The 18,657-nt window shown below is 40.3% G+C and overlaps 1 protein-coding gene across 2 annotated transcripts in view; it reads left to right on the top strand.

The window, feature by feature from the left end:
- RPS6KC1 (ribosomal protein S6 kinase C1) overlaps nt 1–15,883 on the top strand; it is a 94,361-nt gene extending 78,478 nt beyond the window's left edge. For both annotated transcript variants that reach the window (XM_069852823.1, XM_069852822.1), the window contains 3 exons: nt 9,222–9,304; nt 10,039–10,134; nt 13,239–15,883. In XM_069852823.1, the coding sequence (XP_069708924.1) occupies nt 9,222–9,304; nt 10,039–10,134; nt 13,239–13,349 (290 nt within the window). In that variant the 3' untranslated portion in view covers nt 13,350–15,883. The remainder of the gene's footprint in view (nt 1–9,221; nt 9,305–10,038; nt 10,135–13,238) is intronic.
- The last annotated feature ends 2,774 nt before the right edge of the window (nt 15,884–18,657 follow it).

Below are 18,657 nucleotides of genomic sequence, written 5' to 3'. Positions count from 1 at the left end.
TTTCCTGGTGTTTACAGTATTGTGTGCTGTGTTGCTTTACCTTTGGATACTCAGCCTTCCTTCTCCTTTTCTCTCTGAACTGAAGGATATAGTGAAACTTGGCTGTAAAATTTTCTCTCCATGCATAGCTCAGTATGTATTTTCAGGAGAGCTGAGGATAGAATAGGATGTGGATATGATATATGAAAATACACGTTATATAGTTTCAATGTTTTGTTATTTAAAGGTATGCAAGAAAAGGAAGGTGTCTTTATCAAAACACTGCCTTTTAGGGCCTGGTGTTAGAGACTGAGAGCAGATGGTGAGTCTTGGGACACAATTCTTTCTCCATAGTGATTTTTGAGGAGCGAATTTTGTAGGCAGAAAAATGAGAGGATGAATGTGGAAGCTAAACCAATTGCAGGATATCTTCAGTTTAAAATACGTAAGAAATCATATTGCAGGGCTTTTTAAAGATATGAAAGTGTATTTGAAACTATTTTATCTTTTTAATCGATAACATTTCAAGTGTTGTTTTCATGCAGTAGAAGTTACCAAGTACTTCGAAGTGAAGTGCCTTATGACATTTAAATTTTAATTTGCTCTATTGGGTCAAGGAAAATATGGAATCTAAATTCTACAATTATATATCAGAATCTAATTCTTGGAGGGATTTGGGATAATAGTGTATTAATATTGAAGCCTTTCAGACTCACGGGAACAGAGGTCTAACTATATGGAGCTTGTTTGCAGGATCTAGGATTTTGTTTAAGGCTTTCGGAGTACTCTGAGTGGTAACCTTGTCTTAAAGCAAAGCCAAGGTAGTATTGGTACAGAAACAGTGATAAGATCCTTCCCATGGTGAATAGCAAGGACTTGCTTTGTTCTTGTTATCCTTTGAAACACAGAGAGGCAATATGATTGAATATGTAGGAAAGAAATTATGCAATGTATGTATAAAATAATAAAACAAATGCAAACGTTATAAATGAAGAATTGTCAAGAAGATGGGGGAAGAGATAGCTTATAAAGTTGCATACCATTCCCTTCTACCAAAATAATAATTTTTGAGTGAAATAGCAATTCTTTTTGTGCATGAACTAGAAGTAGGTCTCTGGTCTGTTACATGAAGTGGCACTTCTCCACTATTGACGGCAGGTGGCATTATACCATTAATGGATTTTGCTGTTATACTTGCTGGCTCTAATTTGCTTAACTTCACATAAGAACTGGAGACGGAAGATGTTGTTTATTTGTAATAATTTGCGTATCAAGAGTTGCACTCAGAAGCTCAGAGTTGTGTGTTTTAGTGCCGTTGAATCTGTTGATAAAGCTGGATCACTCTCTTCACTCCTGCATAGTTCTACTCAATAAAAAAAAGTTCATGCTGATCCAACTACTGTAACAACAAAGCAATCTGCAGATGCTTAAAAGTAGCGCCTGTGCTATACTTTGATTAATGGCCAAACTAAATCTTTGCTGTTCACCTATGATAAGTCAGATGTTGTTTCTCTAACCCACAAGGGAAATGATGGATTATAAATCATCCGCTATAAACTCAACACCACTTCAAGTAAAACTGTGGGGGTTTTGGCCAAGAATAACCTATTTGCTTTTAAAGAAGAAATTAAGCACTTGTAACTCAGAGTTTCTGCTGTGTTAATACAGTAAAGGTGACTAATGTGAGGCTTATGTGTTTTTTCTTTAACTTTCCTCCTCTTTATAGTAATTTTGTTTTCTGAATGTTGTAAAGGGTGCTAAGCAGCTGATGTCTGAATACAAAGTTATTAGCAGATCAGATGAGAATGATTCACTTCTGTTTAAACAGCCCTTTGCTCTCCATGCCCCCTGAGAACTCTTATCACATATTTGTCCAAAAACCCCCACAAAAACTAACAAAAACCCCCTTGCATTATCCACCTGCCTGGTGGCTGTTAGTATCAGCAATGTATCTCTTTATCTCTTGGATAATGTGCCTTGGTATTCTGAAGGGGGGAAAATTCCAGTAACAGATTCAATTTACACGGACAGAAACTTGAGCAAATGCCAGCCTAGCAGGGGGGCTATTATTCTGCTCTATAAATAAGTTTAAAAAAGAAACAAACACACATACAAACCTGTGAATCAACATGTTTTGGTCTAATTGAGGGGAAAGCAAGATAGATGAATTTTGAAATGCAAATGATCACCTTCTGTTATTTAAGTATAATTTTTGCCAGCTTTGTCATCTTAAATATAAGGAGCTGTTACCTTTTAAATGAAGTAATAATTCTATTACATCCTTGATAGTAATGAGTTTTAAAATCAAATCAGTAACTTTTTAAAAAATGCTCCTTCGTAGTATGCTTAATACTTGTGAGAGAGAAACGAAGTGCCTACAGCTGCAGCCCAGTCGAGGCTGTCTTCAAATAAAACAGATTAAGGTGAAGATATACTCCTAAAGAGAAATTTTTAGGTACTTTTTCTGTCGAACCTGTGAAGTGTCATGTTGTAGAAGTGCCTTGCTGTTCTGATGTCATGTGTAAATGCGATGCGTGAATGAGGTGTTTTATTTACACTCTCTGAGTTCTTGTTCCAGCAATGGGGATATGTTCTGTCACATCCCTGTAGTGTTATTGGAGGACAACATTTCAGAACTGAGCTGTATTTGGAATCTTTTTTCTTTCTTGTCCAAACAATGTGTTTTCACCAGACTGTGCTTTGTGAAAACTGGAGAATGCCTCATTAAGATCATAAAGCTAAAGGGAGCTTAGCTTCATAAAAAATACAAGTCGGAAACTGGCCATCAGTAATGCATCGTATTTTTCTGATGCTTTTATATGCTGTGTGCTATAATCAAGCCTTATTTACACAAACCAGCCTTCACAGTAAACCACACATAAATATATGGTATATTGGGTTTTATCTAACCTGCTACTAATTGTACACAATGCAAAACCTAAGCAACAAGCATGCTTTTTCAGTAAATAATTTTGTCCCCCGAAAAACCTGACACATTTCGGTGTGCAGCCTGATTGTTGCACTTGCAAGTGAAGATGTCGCTTCTGGTCTTAGACAGTTGAAAATACCAATGTGAAGTGCAGCTGATAGCCTAAAACATATGACATGAAGATAAAAATTGGTAGGTTGCTATTGTTAGCCTGTATGCTATAATTTTTATATACTGAATAAGGAAAAAATGGTCTTCCTCTGCTTACCAAATAGATATTTAATGCTGGAAAACCTGCTTGTTATTTGTGTATGTGTTTTTCAGTAGGAGTTTGCAGGCACTCATTACATCTGCTATTCTGTATTATAGTAATTTAATTTGAGTAGATTGTTTAAGGAGCAAAATAACTGTGGTAGTTTAAAGTGCCATTGACCCCGAGAGGTACTGAGGGGTGGACTGGTCTTATGGTTGTAGTATGGGACTGGACTTCCTAGATTTTCTCTCTGACACTATCCTAGCTTTTTGTGTGACAATAATGTCTCAGGATAATCCTAAAAAGGAAAGGACAAAATAGGGCAGGTGAATGAGCTTTGAGCAGCAACGACAGAAGGATGGGCTACCTTTATTTGAAGAGCTTTGGCAGTAGGAAACAGGACTAAACATTAACATGAAAAATATATGGCTGGTGTGAATAGTGAGGAAAGATCTGAAGCTGCAGAGAAGGGACTGATTATCGTGAAGCTGGGAATAACAACTTTACAACAAGCATTTGGGGTGGTACAGCTCTCCTAAGACACCTGAGTGTCCCACAGAAAACCATAATAACTGCTCCCAAAATAGCAAGATGTCTTGAACGTGGAGTAAGTAATTGAAAGCATCCGTTTGGGGAGAGAATCAGGTATTTGCAGAAAATAAGCTGATGTGATTTGGCACTCAGGCTTACTGTAAGTACACTGCAAGTTTCAGGTGAAGTACCTGTCCTTGTGGTTTTTCGTAGACTCTAACTGGAGTAAGAAGTAAGATGTACCTAAGCCATTGATTTGTAAATATCTGGTATTTTAGTCTGGCTGACATAAAAGCCATTTAATAACTATAGAAGAAACTGTAATTTAGCTCTGTGGTCAGTTTCATTTTTTATTTATTTTCTTTTTTAATTTTGAAATTGTTATTATAACAGATAGAGCTAAAATGTGAAGATAGTATAGAAGATGCCTTTTGAAAATAAATGGAGCTAGCTGATAGGTTAATTTGTGTTTGCTTTGTTTTGATAACGGAGCGGCACAAAGGAAGAAAGAACACAGTTCCCTGTGTTAATTTGATTTTTTTAGTGACACGTGGAAATTTCTTCCAAAAAGGAATGTAGATGCTCAGGGGATTTTGCATATCTTTAAGATGAGACTTCCTATTTTCATACTCCATTTGATCTCAGCAGATGTTCATTGGTCTTGCCTCACTACTTGATTGTTTAAAGACCATGATGGACTTTTTATACTTAGCTCTATATGGTTCAATACTGTCTTTTATAAATTGCTAAAGCATTTTAGGCAAAGTATTATGGCTAGATTGCTTGTGTGATGTGTTATTTAGTGACTATATCTTACAATATCTTGACTGACTGAGTCTGCCTAGAGAAAATTAAGTTGGACTCATTTTACGTGGTTCTCTGCAAATGCTTCTTTACATACATAGATATTAAAATATGATAAAATAGTAAGCTTTTAAAATTAAATGAGTGTAAGGTAAATAGAATTTCTGAAGCGACTCTAATGGTTTTTTTGTGCAATACTGTTTATCTTAATGACTAGAGAAAGTGAAAACATTGTGTCTAGTGTTTTCAGGATGTTGGAAAAGTCTGTCTCCTCCTGATGGTTTCAGGTACATGATGGTAATTCAGATGGGGCTCCTTGTTTTCTTATCAGTGCAGAAATGATACTTGAAGCTATGGTGTTTCTGCCTGAAACACGGCATAAGGGAAAAGGGCCCCCTCAGGTTTTGAAATTCTTATCAAATTCTTCTTTGACAAAGAGTCAAATGATTCCCTTCTTAACTGCAGGAAAAGCAGGTATTTAGGTATTTGAAGGAGCAGAATCTCTACCTAGAGCCTGTTTTCTTGTGAGCTGACTTAAGATGAACTTGTTTGGATATTACAATTTATCCTATGAAGTTTTTGTTCTTGGTGATTTGCAAGCCCTCTGGCCTGAATTGCAGAGTCATTATCTACGTCCACCTTTATGCCATACTACTTTTATGTTATCTATTCTTTGTGCCTGCTGTTAAGGAGGCCCCGTTGTCAGCCCTGAAGGAAACAGTATTTGCTAGAAAATGTTTGAGGTGTGGTAGTAAAAGCTTCTGAAATCCTTCAGCGTAAAGGGTGTGTTTCAGGTTAAGGTGCTGTAGAAAGAATAAGAAAATCAGCCTTGGTATTACTGTTAATACCTTTATCGAGGATTTGTGTTCAAGAGAGGTGAAGTTCTGCTTTTTTTACTTTAGTATTGGCACTTCTGTTTAAAAATACGGAGCATTGTCAGCTACGTGTCCCTTATCAGGAAGTAAGGTGTTACTGTGTATAATGTAAATATTGAGATAAGTATGGAAACCATAAAGAAATGGCCTTTCAGTTGAGACCAGCTGCTCTGGAAGGAGGACAGTGCTGGGTAGTGAAGGTGTTTACCTGTACCACCTGTCTCTGTCTGAACCTGATAGCATTTTACAAATCTCCTTCCCTTTAGTTACCCGAACGGCTGCAGTTGAAATTGCTGCTATGCAGGAATTTAGCATTGCTGTTGCCATGTGCTACTTGGTGCTAGATGTCCTATAGGCGTGCATTGGGAAAGGAGAAAGAAGAAACCTCTCCCTTCAAATAAAGTTGCAGTGAAGTTGGAAGAGCTGCCGATTTTTTTTTTCACTCTACTTTTTTATTTCTCCAGTTTAAAAGGATTTTGTATTTGAGAATGATATGAATATTTTTTTTTTGCAAATTGGACACTGCTAGTCCTAGAAACACCAACACCGTGCACATGCGCACACAGTTATGTTTGTACAAATGTGGATAAGGTCCTTGATTTCAAGGTTCATGAAATAAAGAATTGGCACAAATATACCCATGTTATTCACTTAAGCTTATGGGTTGCTACCATTTATTGTCTAAATTACTTTGCTGATGGATTGAGATGAAAATGTTTTCTTAGTGAAGGCAGATATTGTAGTTCAGATTTATTGCAATATTAAAGCTTTAAAAAACCCATATGCCCTATGTGGTATATTACATTAGCTAGCTGCTCTGTATCATTTGAAAGCACTTCAGAATCTATAGTTTCTACATCTTCCTATGATGTGTAGTCAAGGTAAAATGCAGTAATATTGATGTGATATCCTGAACTTATTATGATCAGTGTATTGCATCAGAGCAATGTGACCTGTTTGACGTAAGGGAATGTAAACAACACATGTTTATTTGTAGTACTCACTATGATTTTTTTTATTATTAGTTTTTTTTTTAAGGAAAACAGGTATTTTAAGCTGAGGTAAGGAGCCTTTGGGACCTAGGGGAAGCAGCGTGAAAGCAGATGTTGGATAATAGCAGAAAAGTTAAGCTAAAATTTAGTTCTTGTAAAAAGGATATCCAGATGTTCCTCTCCACTGACTTTTTAGTTTTCTGTTCTGTGTTGGTTCAGATGACTTGTTGTGCAGTTTCCACTGTGTGCATGAGAGCTCAGCCAGTGCCCTTCAGCCTGGGCAGAAATCTGCATTACTTGAGTGTTCTCAGTTTATCTCACTTGTGTCATGGTCAACAGTGAATGGAATAGTTCAGTGCTGCTCTCTTAAGAGATCTGCAACGGCGTTTGTTTTGACTTGGCACATACTGAGCATGTTCTTACAGCTGAAAATACAGGCTTGGATTTTGGAGAAGTGGAATCTAGTTTACTTCTTGACTCTTGTTCTGTCTTCATTTTCCTCATCAGAGAAATAAGTGAGGTTACAACAACATCCCATAATGAACAGTGTATGATTCTGTAAATGAAACTAGTGTAACTTGGATAATTCAAAGAACTGGATTATCACCTGTGATTGCCAGCATAAAAGGAAACAACACCAAAACTCAGAAATTACTTTTTTTTTTTTGTAGTATTTCTTTTCCCTGTCCTCAGAATGATGCTTTATTTCACCTTTAGAGTATTTTTTAATATCGGGCTGTAACTCGAGAGGCCTATACCCACCGAATGTCTTTGAGGAAGAATGGATTAAGTTCTTTTGTGGCATTATTCTAAAATTTAAAATGTGTCAATATGGAGAAGTAAATGGTATTATAGGAACTGAGAATGTTCTAGTCAACCTTAATTAACTCTCGGCTTTACTGTCCTTGTTCTGGAATAAAAATATTTTAATATAAAAAAACTTCACTTGTTTGGAAGAAAGCTCTGTCAGTCTACAGTATCCACAGGATTAAAGCTACATGGGAAAGAAAACTCTGCTCTAAATAAGCCTTAAGTATTTGGTTTTAGTTTTTCCTTTCCATTCACGTTATCTTGTTTTTGAATATACGTTATTGGAACATACAGCACTAGAAAATCACAATCGGACTGAAAAGGCATTTCCATTCTGTAGGTTTCAGTGAGATATGCTATGAAAACCTTTTGCCAGCTGGTTCATGTGGAAAGGCTTGAGTTTGGTTTTTTGCTTTTCTTTTGTAAAAGACAGTTTCCTAGAAGGTCTGACTTTCTGAAGGGCTGTAAACTTAAATTGCAAGAACAGATTTTGATTTTCACACAAATTCTCTCAATTTACTGTAATTTCAACTTCATCTGAATGCTTGTCTGGAATCATAAAAGATCTTAAAAATACATGTAGTTATGCTGATACAATTCCCATATGGATGCTATTATATCTTTGTAAAAGTTTGTCAATGCTGATCGAAGGATTAATCTCTAAGGAATGGAATGAATTCTAACGTGTGGTACACTTATAACGATATATTGGGCATTCAAGTGCCATTGATCATAATAAACTTTTTAGTATGAGGGATGTCCTACCTCGAGAAACAATCTCTGAGCCTTTCTTCCTTGTTGCTCTTGCAACAGCAACCTCAGCGTAATCATATAAGGTGCTGAACATCTTCCAGCTTGTGTGGCAGCTGCCCGAAGGGGCAGCCCTCTGCACATCCCTGTACTCAGCGTGTGTGTGCATCTCCACATCTGGAGAGGTCTGGGGCTACCACCTTCCTTTCTCTGACCCTGGAGTGTGACTCATCTGTAGTTCTCCTTGGCCATGCTCATACTAAGCTCCATAAAACGATGAGCAAGATTTTTCAAGCATGCCACAACGCTTTTCACAGCAATGACTATGTGACTATATGCTAATTATTGTCCTCTGCTGGGAAGCTGCTGTAGCTTTTGCCACCAAAGCTATTTTAGTGCAGCTCCTGCATTTTTTTGACAGTCAAAATGAAGATTTCATCTTCATTGCAATCTGGTTTTCTGCCTGTTTTAGAGCACACAGTGTGGTGTGTTTGTATTTAATAGTTTTTATAGTTTAAAGCCTGAGTCAGTGAGGGCCAGGTTTTCTGCATGCATCATGCTATTGTATATATGAATTTCTATGGCTAGGGGCTCTATAACTCCCGTCTCACCTTTCCACTGTTTCTTGTGCATGAACAGCAATAAGAGAGTGTTGCGTGATGGCTGGATGCGAGGGGAAATGACTTTTCATACCTAGGTACAATTTAGGCTGAGCTGAAGTGATACACAGTTCCTGGCTGTGGTTAGGCTATGTGAGGTAGATTTAGCATCTCTATCTGGTTCCCAACAGACAAGAGAAGCTATCATGGAAAGCCTTGCATGGTGATCCCAGAAAACAGTGTGGGTTAGTTATGAATCCTAGCCTTTAAGACAAAAATAAGGCATGCAGTAGACTATTCAAACTTACCTTGTTCTGCTTTTATGGATACTTCGGGCCACTCTGGTCAGTCCAGCTCTTCTGAGCAGGGTAAATTATCTATGAAAGTATTTTGCTTTACTGTCTGTCACTGTCCAATTTTGGTCTGGTGTAGAAGAATCCTAACTGTAATGCCTACAAGTCGTGAAAATGCCTATGTATGCACAGAAAAGTCAAATTATGCATGAAATATATAGTGTTGCTGCGTTTGAACAATAGAGTCTGTAGGTGGCTAAAGGGCTAACTAAATTGCAGGCATAATGAAAGCTCTCTGGTGTTTAGTATATGTTCTGTCAGCATTAAACAGTCACCTTGTAAATATATGTTAATTTTGAAGGTGTAACTGACCTCTTAAATATTAATTGAAATGTCTTGTTTTTAGAGGTTGGTGCTATCCTGGAAGAGACAGAAGCCTGTGACTGGTGGAGTCTGGGTGCCATTCTTTTTGAACTCCTCACTGGGAAGGTAAGGCTCGGAGCAAGTTACTCAATAAAAAAAAATGACCTCTTGGCTAGTAGTTTCTCACAAGTGGTGTGTCCAGTTATGATTTCCTTGCTTGCCTTTTTCAATCTGCTTTGCTAACCTGAGTACCCCCAGTTTGCTTGGTCTGCATTGAACCAGAGAAACCAAACATGTTGTAGCTTCAGCAGAACAACCAGATAAAGCTGTATCAACCTCAGAACTGAAAAAAAAAAAATAGCCAAAACCCAGGCTGAGCACTCTTAGCTACAGTGGAATCGAAGTTCTGAAACATTCCTTCTGTACATTTATAAAATGTTTGCCCTAATAGTTTCAGTATTGTTTCCTGGGACAGTGTAGAAGCCGTATGCTGCTGTTGCACATTAATTCACTATTTTGAGACAAAGAGTGCTCAGCCTAATCAAACTGGTGATTAGTTGACAGTTATGCACGAAGAAAGCAAAGTCCACCAAATTCCCAGACTTCAAGTTTGGGCAATAGAGCACAAGCGCTAAGATATAAATGTTCTAAAACTGTATCTTCAGGGAGACATCAGTGCCTGTAGACATTCCTTACAGGATCAGTACTTCATACTAGGAAGCATTGAAATTTTAGTTGTATGTGTTAATTTACATGTGTACTAGGAGATAATCCAACATAACAGTCTTTTAATTGATAAATGCATCTGCCTGCTTTGGGGATTTTTTCATTTTTTCATTATTTTTTTTTTTCTTCTACAGTCTCTGGTTGAGTGCCATCCATCAGGAATAAACACTCACACTTCTTTGAGTATACCAGACCATGTGTCAAAGGAGGCCAGATCACTGATTCAGCAGGTAATTTAGGGGAAAACTTGCTTTCTATAGGTACACATGTAGACTGATAAATACTTACCTACTGGAGTTGTTCTAGTGAAGTAAATGTAAAAACAGAAAGCTGCTGATAGGAATGTGTACATTTTTTTGTCAGCATTGATGAATTTTATCCAACTGTCTTGTTGCGTCTGGAAACTTTGAGTTCTGCTGCCAGGTGTCTCTTTAGAAAACCAGAATGTCTTGCCATTTCTTCAAAGAACAAGTTTGGCCAATGCTGAATGCTTTGGAAACACCTGCTGGTGATGTATGAACATTTTAGGAATTCAACCCTAAATGTTCATGGAAACATTTGTAATGAATTAAACCAAAAAATGTTGATGCCAGTTCAGCAAGATAGCTCTAAGTATTACGAAACATGTAACACAACGATTAGAATTTATGACCTCGGTGTGGTTGAAAATCTGTAGATGTACTCCAGAAAACTTTCTGGATGCCATTTGTTAAGACAAGTACTTTAAATTGTGAATACAATTACTCTTGTAATAAAAAGACAACTAGTAGGTTGGACAAAAGGCAGAATAGGAAACTGAAATACAGACAACCTTCCAGACTGATAACACCATTTTCAAACTAATGGGAATAGTATTGACTGCTAGTTTTAGTTTACTCTTAGCTTGGGGCACAAAACTGAAAGAATCAACTAGTAGTACAGGCTCTTTAATTTCAGGTGATGCTATCTTCCGTCTTTTTAGTTTTTACCCAGCTTAGGAAGTGGAGCCTGGATCTGACCTATTACACTGGAGTAGAATAAGTGGTAGATGTGAACTGTGTTGTTTGGCTTTGAAGAGTATCTTACTAGTGGATGCATGAATGATGGCATCACTTAGATGTAGATTTGAACAGATCAGAGTGGAAAAAATAATTCTTAAAGAAAATGAGTGAAAGGTATTCTGAAAATTCTGTGAGTCGAAAGCCCCAGTGACAGATTGATTTCTGTGCCACTACTGTGAAACTATTAATGGAAATGAAAATAGGACCTTCTATTTTGACTAGGTGACATAAAGTCACAGAAGGTGAAAGCATGTGTCTGCGTGTTTCTGGCAAAGGTAGAAAGAGAAATGTCTAAAGAAAAATCCCATCTTTGTGTAATCTACATTTTATTGTTAGATGGTAGCAAATTGTTGCCCTCACCCACAGATGCTACTGGACTCATATGGCTAAGGGAAACCAAATCCACACTTCATGAGGAATATTCCTCCCAATAAGACTAGAAATCAAGACAAATGAAGTCATCCGGTCCACCTCTCTCTGCCAGTGCAGGATTATTCTTTGCTGCAGACTAATTTAAAGTATGCCGAACAGTGGCTCTTTTGCCACTTGCAGTTAAAGTGGCAAATATATCTCTGCCACTTGCAGATATATTACAAGGCCATAACAGTCCAGAGAACAGTCACCTCAGTGCCTGTTAGGTTAAGCTTTCTAGTGTTGAATGGTGACTTGTCTGGTGGAGGTTCAGCTATATGAGCTAGTAAATCACGTTTTTGTTGTGTGACTGTCCAAGGAAGCTGCCATTCATTGTTGAGGAAGCCTTGTCAGGAAAAGGAAGAAAGCTCTCTTGGCATGGATAGTAATTTGTCATTGCTACTTTCCTTCCCCCCACTGCCAAGGGTACGCAGGTCAAAGCATCACAGAATAACTCTCCGGGATCAATGCTCAGCTATATAGAAAACTCTGTCAGATGTTGTCCCCTGCTGTGGCTTCCAGTGCAGGTGACTTTTTTGTAAACACCTTCTTCATTTAGCCAGCTTTTATGAAAACAGAGATCCGTTTATTTCTGGTGAAAGATGAAGTTTTTTTTCTGTTGGTTTGGTATTTGACACCCAGTATTTTTTTCAGGCACCTCCAGACTTTACTACCAACAAAATATGCAGCATGAATTTACAATAGGTATCTGTTGCAGTTGTGTTGCATCTGCTTTCAAAGATTAAAGTTCTTCTGAAAGGACAAACTCCAGAAAATTAGTGTCCATGCTTACTTTCTCCCTGCTGGTGCTGGTTGTATTTTGAGAGATGGCAGGGAGACTCTGGCTGCATCTGTATCTGCTGGCTTGTGGAAAATACTAGAGCAAGACTATTCACTGTCACCGAGCTACCTTTGCTATCTGACATTATGACTACAAATAGCAGAGCCGTCTTAAAATGTGTAAATGCCTATGTTTATGGATGTAGACTCACTTAGATGTTGAGTGCATTAAGATATGAATACACATTGTTGCAAGTGACAACTGGGAGAAGTTATCCTATTAGCTGTTGCAGAAAAAGCAAGCAAGAGATCATGCCTTTGTACTGGCTGTAATTGAATAGAGTATAAACAGTTCTCTAAAACTTCAAAATATGTTTGTGTGTCTTTATTAGTCTCTTTGGAGTATTACCTTTGAATTCCCTTTTATATGGATTGGTAACTTTTAACAGATGTAAATATTGTGATTTCCTTTTCACATGAATTCAGCACGTGATCTACAACTGAAAACCAAACGAGCTGCTGAATTTTAGGAAATTTCCATGAAGCCCTGACACTGTTTTGTTTCTTTCACTGGGGTTTTGATTTTTCAGTTTTAGTCCATTTGTAGGATTAAACTTTTTTTTTTTTTTCAGGAAATAGAGTACTGTCTGTAATATCCTGGTACTTTAGGACCAGCTCACAGTTTATACAACGGAAAGTTACAGACCACTGTCCCTGATGTAGCCATAACGCAGTGGTGTGAGCAAAGGTTAACCTAAAGCAAATGCGATGTCCAGAGTTCTACCAATGCAGGCTCTGCCTGCTGCTCTCTTTTTTTAAAATGAGGTTACACTTAAAATGAAGTCCCAGTGTGCAGTGCTTCAGGGAATTGCATACTGTGATCAGTAGTCTCTGAAGACTGTAACACTGAGACTCAAGGAAAGGAGTCTTCTTCCATTTACTGGATTTTAGGAATTTCAAGTATGCTTTCGCACTCTTGAAAGTAATTCGTAGAGCAGGAAAACGGTAGGATGTCTCTTACCTTAGACCTTTCTGGAACTTTTAAGCAGTTGTTTTTGTTCTTACTCACTGAATCATATGTATTTTTTTCTTCCTATATCAAGCTTTTGCAGTTCAATCCTGCAGAGCGTCTTGGTGCTGGCGTTGCTGGCGTTGAAGACATCAAATCTCATCCATTTTTTGCCCTTATAGAATGGGCAGATTTGTTGAGATGAGAGGTATGTGCCCTCTGAACAAACTCAGGTCAAGTGGAGAAGTTTCTCTGGCACAGAAGCACCCTGACTTGCTTCCTTTGGATGTTGCAAACCATTTGGACGCGATGGCTAAAGGACACTGGAACAATCAGGCCAGAAGTGAACACTTAACAAGAATCACTGTTTGTACAGGGTGCTAGCTTGTTTTTATGGCAAGTTGCTACGTGTATGTGAGTCTTTTCTCCAAAGGGTGGTTTGTGATGAAACTCCTGGGCAGCATGTTTAGCTCTCCCAGCTTGTTGACTGTGTAAAATCAGGAATGCACTCCTAGTGCTTTGTCTGATGGTGGAAGTGTCTATAGGCTGTGCCAGTTGGAAGTATCTTTTATAGTGTCAACAGACCATTTCCCTATGCTAAGTGCAGCTCGGGGGCGGGCGGGGGGAAGAAGGATCAAATAATTTATTAATAGTATATGCTGAATAAAATACTAAAATGCTTTATGTGAAAGTTGACACGTTAAAAAAAAATCTATTAAAAATTAAGAAAGCTGTTGCATAATACTGTGGAATGTGTCTGGAAAATGGCATATCATTTCCTGCTGTGGAAAGAGTATATAAAAGGCAAATAATGCTGTCAAATGTTGTACTTTGTTGGCTGGCAATATCTGTTTAAAACTCTTGATTCCATTGTATTTGATGAGCTACACATTAAAGTCACTACAGAAAGGGAAATCTTCTTTTCCTCAGCTGGATAAACACTGCTTTGGCACTCTAATAAGGAGCAAGAAAACATAATGCTAAATATATGTATAGATTATGAAAGGAAAAGCTCTTCTTTCATCACTGCAGCCACCACTTTATCACTTAATGAACTTTACTTCCTCTAAGTGTCCTATTTTTAGCTGCTACTTCAGGAAAAAACCTTTCTGCTCGTGCTCTTCTGCTTGAGGAAGCTTCCAAACTCTTCTGTTTGTTAATAGTCTTAATAAATCAAAGAAAGCCTTCACCCACTCTGCTGCTCCAACAGGAAGAAGCCTGGGATTTGCTCATGCCAAATGACTAAGTGACATCTCTGTGCAAACCCTAGTGGGTAAGACTTGGGCGGGAGCCAGTTAGCTGACCTGTTTGTTTGTTAGAAAGGTCTGGAGAATGCGAGAAGAATATAAGACATGCAGAATATTTTTACTGTGCGCTGCTGTTGCTGCTAAGCGGCCGTTCTTGTATGGGTTCCCGACGTACAAATGCTGTACACTGTGATGCTTGTACAGATTATGGATCTGTGGGTTTTTTCCTAAATGTTCCCTGTGCTCTCACTCTTTTTTTTTTTCCTTTTTCTTCTTCTTCCCAGCTTTATCCGGAGAACAAAGGGCAAATTCCTTTGGGAAAGTGAGGTGACAGCAATGCTTATTAAATTTACAACTCAAAAAAAAAAAAAAAAAGTATCCCTCCATTTGTATTTTAGCAGTGTGTTTTATGGGCACTCCCAAAAGTGCATCTGCACAGTCTCCATCTGTTAGACACCAGGTCGATGCATTCAAATAAAGTGGAAAAGGAAAATGCTTCACTTAAACAAAGGAAATCTGGAAACTTTTTTTTTCCTTTTTAAATTATTCCACTCCCCTCTTTTTTTCTTTCTTCCCTTTCTTGTGATCACCAGGCCAGCAGAGAGGGGCTGTAACAACACTGCAGGTTGTAACCAGGTCACTAGTATCACTGCCTAGGGAGTGCTGTCCAAGATTACATCACTCTCAGAAACTGTGTTTCAACCTACCACCCTCAGGCTTCATAACAGGAACTCCCTCAGGTGAGCCACAGGAACAACTTCCTGCGCTGAGCGGGTCGGAAATCTCTAATGCGGAGACCAAGCTGATCCAGAGCTTCCTTCCAGCACTGCCCTGACTGTGACTTTGGAGAGGGCTTGTTGCTCAAGGGAGGCCTCCCTTCCCTCGGCCACCTAACTCCATCCCTGGGACTCTTTAGCCCGGCCACCAGATAACGTCGTTGTGTGTGTTGATCAGTCCCATTGCATTTGCCTGGTGATAACTGTAAGATAAAATCATTTCCACATTACTTGAAAGTGCTTTCTTGTTCAGGTTGTGCCCATGTGCCAGTTGCAAGTGAAGGCAGGATAAGACAGCACAGGAGCGCAAGCTGGTTTCCCTGAGCAGCAGAATGAAAACACTGTTCTAGCAGAAACCAGATGACCAGTCACTCTCACTGCAAAGCATTTGTTATTGTTCATGGCACAGAAATATTTCTTTTCCGAGTATGTTAGTAGTGAGGGAATCTAGATCATGGAAGCTAGAAGGAATGGGGCACTTGGCAAGATGACGTGCCAGAAACGAGCTTTTAAGATGCTACACATTTTTGTAACCTTACCACTGACTCAGATAATGGTTTTGCTAAAGGAAGCCCAGTCTGGAGTTAATTGCACAAAAAAGTCCTGCTTCTATCTTTTTTTTTTCCCCTTTAACATGTATTATGTTGTATTGGTGTTTACATTTATTCCTTTAATAAACAAGACCTTCTAACCCTGATTCAGACCTTGAGTTTCTGAACTTTATGTTTAATTCTTGAAGACAATCCTTCCTACCTAATCAATGCATTTTGTCCTTGGCTTTTACAACGTAAAGTGCTCTATGCATCATCTTTTTGGTGCCTCTTAAGAAGCCCTGTGGAGCACATCTCTAATTTGCTGACTGTTAAGTAGTGCAAAGTCCGTTCCACCTTCCTTCTGTTACACCTAATGGCTGATAGCAAAACAAATCAGTGCCACTTTGTTCACAGGAATTAGCAAGATCCTATGTAAAGCACAGTAAAACAAACCTACAGATTTTCCTATTCTCCTGTGGATGTTCACGTAAGGCAGATAACACGCTTAGGACATGTCAAAGCAGTAATTCATTGCACCCCATTGAAACACTCTGTAATGTGTTTTGTGTTCTAAATAAAACTGGGAGACAAAATGAAGGCTCGCACTGGGTAGAACTGCTGCAAGGTGAGCCAGGGCCTTTGCCCAGACCTACGGAAGAAATTGCATCTCATGAAATACAAGGGGCATAACTTTGTTCGCTTTTAATGGCTGTATTCACAGCTTCTGTGCTTGTAGCACAGCTCCTATATCTCCTGTGAAAATCACCTCAGACAGCAGTCACTGTCACGCTGACTCTCTGTGCACCTTTGGGATGCTGAGTTGGCAGGGTTAGCTGCGCTGGGACATCCACCCGGCTCCTCTCTCCAGTGCTAAACCTGTTCCTTGGCGTGTCCCCGCAGCGAAGGGCACTGGGATGAAGAAGGCTGGGGAGGTCAGCCTTCTCTAAATGAAGCACTCAGCATAACAAGGTACAGGGAAGTGCGAAGTAAACCACTATGGGACTTTTTTTTTTTTTTTTTAGTGTGGTGTCATTCATTTGTTTTCTCAAGGACACTGAGTAGGAAGCTGGAGAAACAGAAGCTTCCTCTCTGGTGAGATTTATGGTAGGGATTTTAGCAATAAAATGAAAAAGTACATTTGTTGATTTCTTCGGGTTTGTGCTTTCTGCCTGGGCTTTGCTTTGAGCTGAACTCTGCGGTTACCAGCTGCTGCCTGGCCGTGTGCTCTGTGTGGGGTTCCCAGTGTGTGCTGGTGAGCCAGCCCGTGGTCCTGCTAAAGCACCCCAAAGCCCTCCTGCAGTCAGCAGCATCAGTGTGTGCCCACCAACAAGTGGCAGGCTGGGGTGCAGCGAGGACCTCACCGCGCCTGGGGCTTTGGCCATCCTGAGCACCGAAGGACTTTCCATGTGACCTCACCTCCAGGGCTGCACCCTGAGGGTGTCCTGCCGTGGTATTGGGGGCGAACAGCTGCCTCGGTGAGGTCTTGAGAATGGGGCGTAGCTCCTGCTTATGGGAACGTGCGTGGGGTGAGATGGGGGAGTGAGGGACTTGGCTGAACAGCACCAGGACTGCTGACAGCCGCAGCGGGGCACGGGGCGTGCATGAAGGGCTCAGGCAGCTCCCAGAGCAGGGTGCCTTGTGTAGCTCCAGCTGTAGTTTGGGAAGAGGTGGCAGAGCCAACTCCCAGAGGGGAAATGGGACTTGCTTAAAAGGTGCCGAGCAGCTGCTGCTGGCAGCAGTGGTTTGGACTGGCAGCACATTGCTGTCTCCTGTGCCACAGGGACCGTGGAGGGCTGCTTGCTGCCTGAACAGTGAGGGCTCTTTGAGAGAATCCCAACTTCTGGGTGGTAAAGTGGTGGAAGTGGTCTTAGTAGGGCTGTGTAGTGAAATCTCCTGCATCCCTGCCCCTGGGCAGCGAAGGCTAATTGGGGCACAGCAGAGAGGATGCTCCAGACTCCCAGCAGTGAGTGACAAGTTAGCAAGCTGCCCTAACAGGACCTCACTGCCTCTTGGCAGACCAGAAGCTGTCCTTCTCCAAAGGCAGCTTGTCTCCATTGTTTTGGCCCAGGGACCCACCAGGAAGGATTAGAGCTGCTGCCGGAGGGCTGCAGTAGCACCGTGACGGGCAGGAAGGCTGGGGAACTGTTCAATGCTGGGCTGTGAGGAATTAGCACCCTCCTGGGAAGGTTGCAGGCAGTCACCTTGATGCTTCACTGCTGAGATACTAAGGTTGGCAAGTCTGGGAAAAGTCTTTCTGGGGGCTATAAGTTAGACAAGCCATTTGGCAAAGGGTGGTGCTGGATAAAGATGGGCCAGCCAGGGAAGAACAGATGTGAGGGTCAGCAGTCCTCAGTGAAGCCTTGCTAACCTCTTTTTGGATTGCCTTGGAGATAGAGGCGTTTTGCCTTGGTACAACCTCACCTCTACCAATTTCTTCCATCCCTTTCCATGAGCTGGGCCATTTATCCCCAGGGTATTTTTCTAGGTTTGCTCAGCTGTCTCCATCCTTGCCCTGCACTACATCCTTCAGCCCCAGTCACAGATTTTCTTGCCCTTCCTGTGCCATTGGTTCTGAAACATTGCCCCAAAATGCTGGGACCCTGGGCTGGATTATTAGACACAACTGTTATCACCATGTATGGATGAAAACAGAGAGAGGATTACTCCCACAAAAGGAAAGTGCTTGGGTTGTAAATGCGTTTGGAAATTGCTTACCCCGGCAGCATGCTAGTAACGAGAGTTTTATGGTACTGTGCGCAGCAGTGGGATAACGAAGAAGGAGCCTCCACAGAAGGGGCTGGTGCTGCGCCATGATTTAGAGCATGGCGCTGTCTGGCTACACTCCAGTGGTGGTCTTGCTTGTGCACTGTGGTCTGACATTTGCCAGCTCACAATCTTCCTTTATGAACCAGGCATGGAGCATAGCTACTTCAACAGTGTGGACCATGAGCCAAATG

Source organism: Phaenicophaeus curvirostris, chromosome 2, assembly GCF_032191515.1.
Source record: "Phaenicophaeus curvirostris isolate KB17595 chromosome 2, BPBGC_Pcur_1.0, whole genome shotgun sequence".
NCBI classification, from domain to species: Eukaryota; Metazoa; Chordata; class Aves; order Cuculiformes; family Cuculidae; genus Phaenicophaeus; species Phaenicophaeus curvirostris.
The sequence above is the reverse complement of the archived record's forward strand: the minus strand, read 5'-3'. Positions and strand labels throughout refer to the sequence as shown.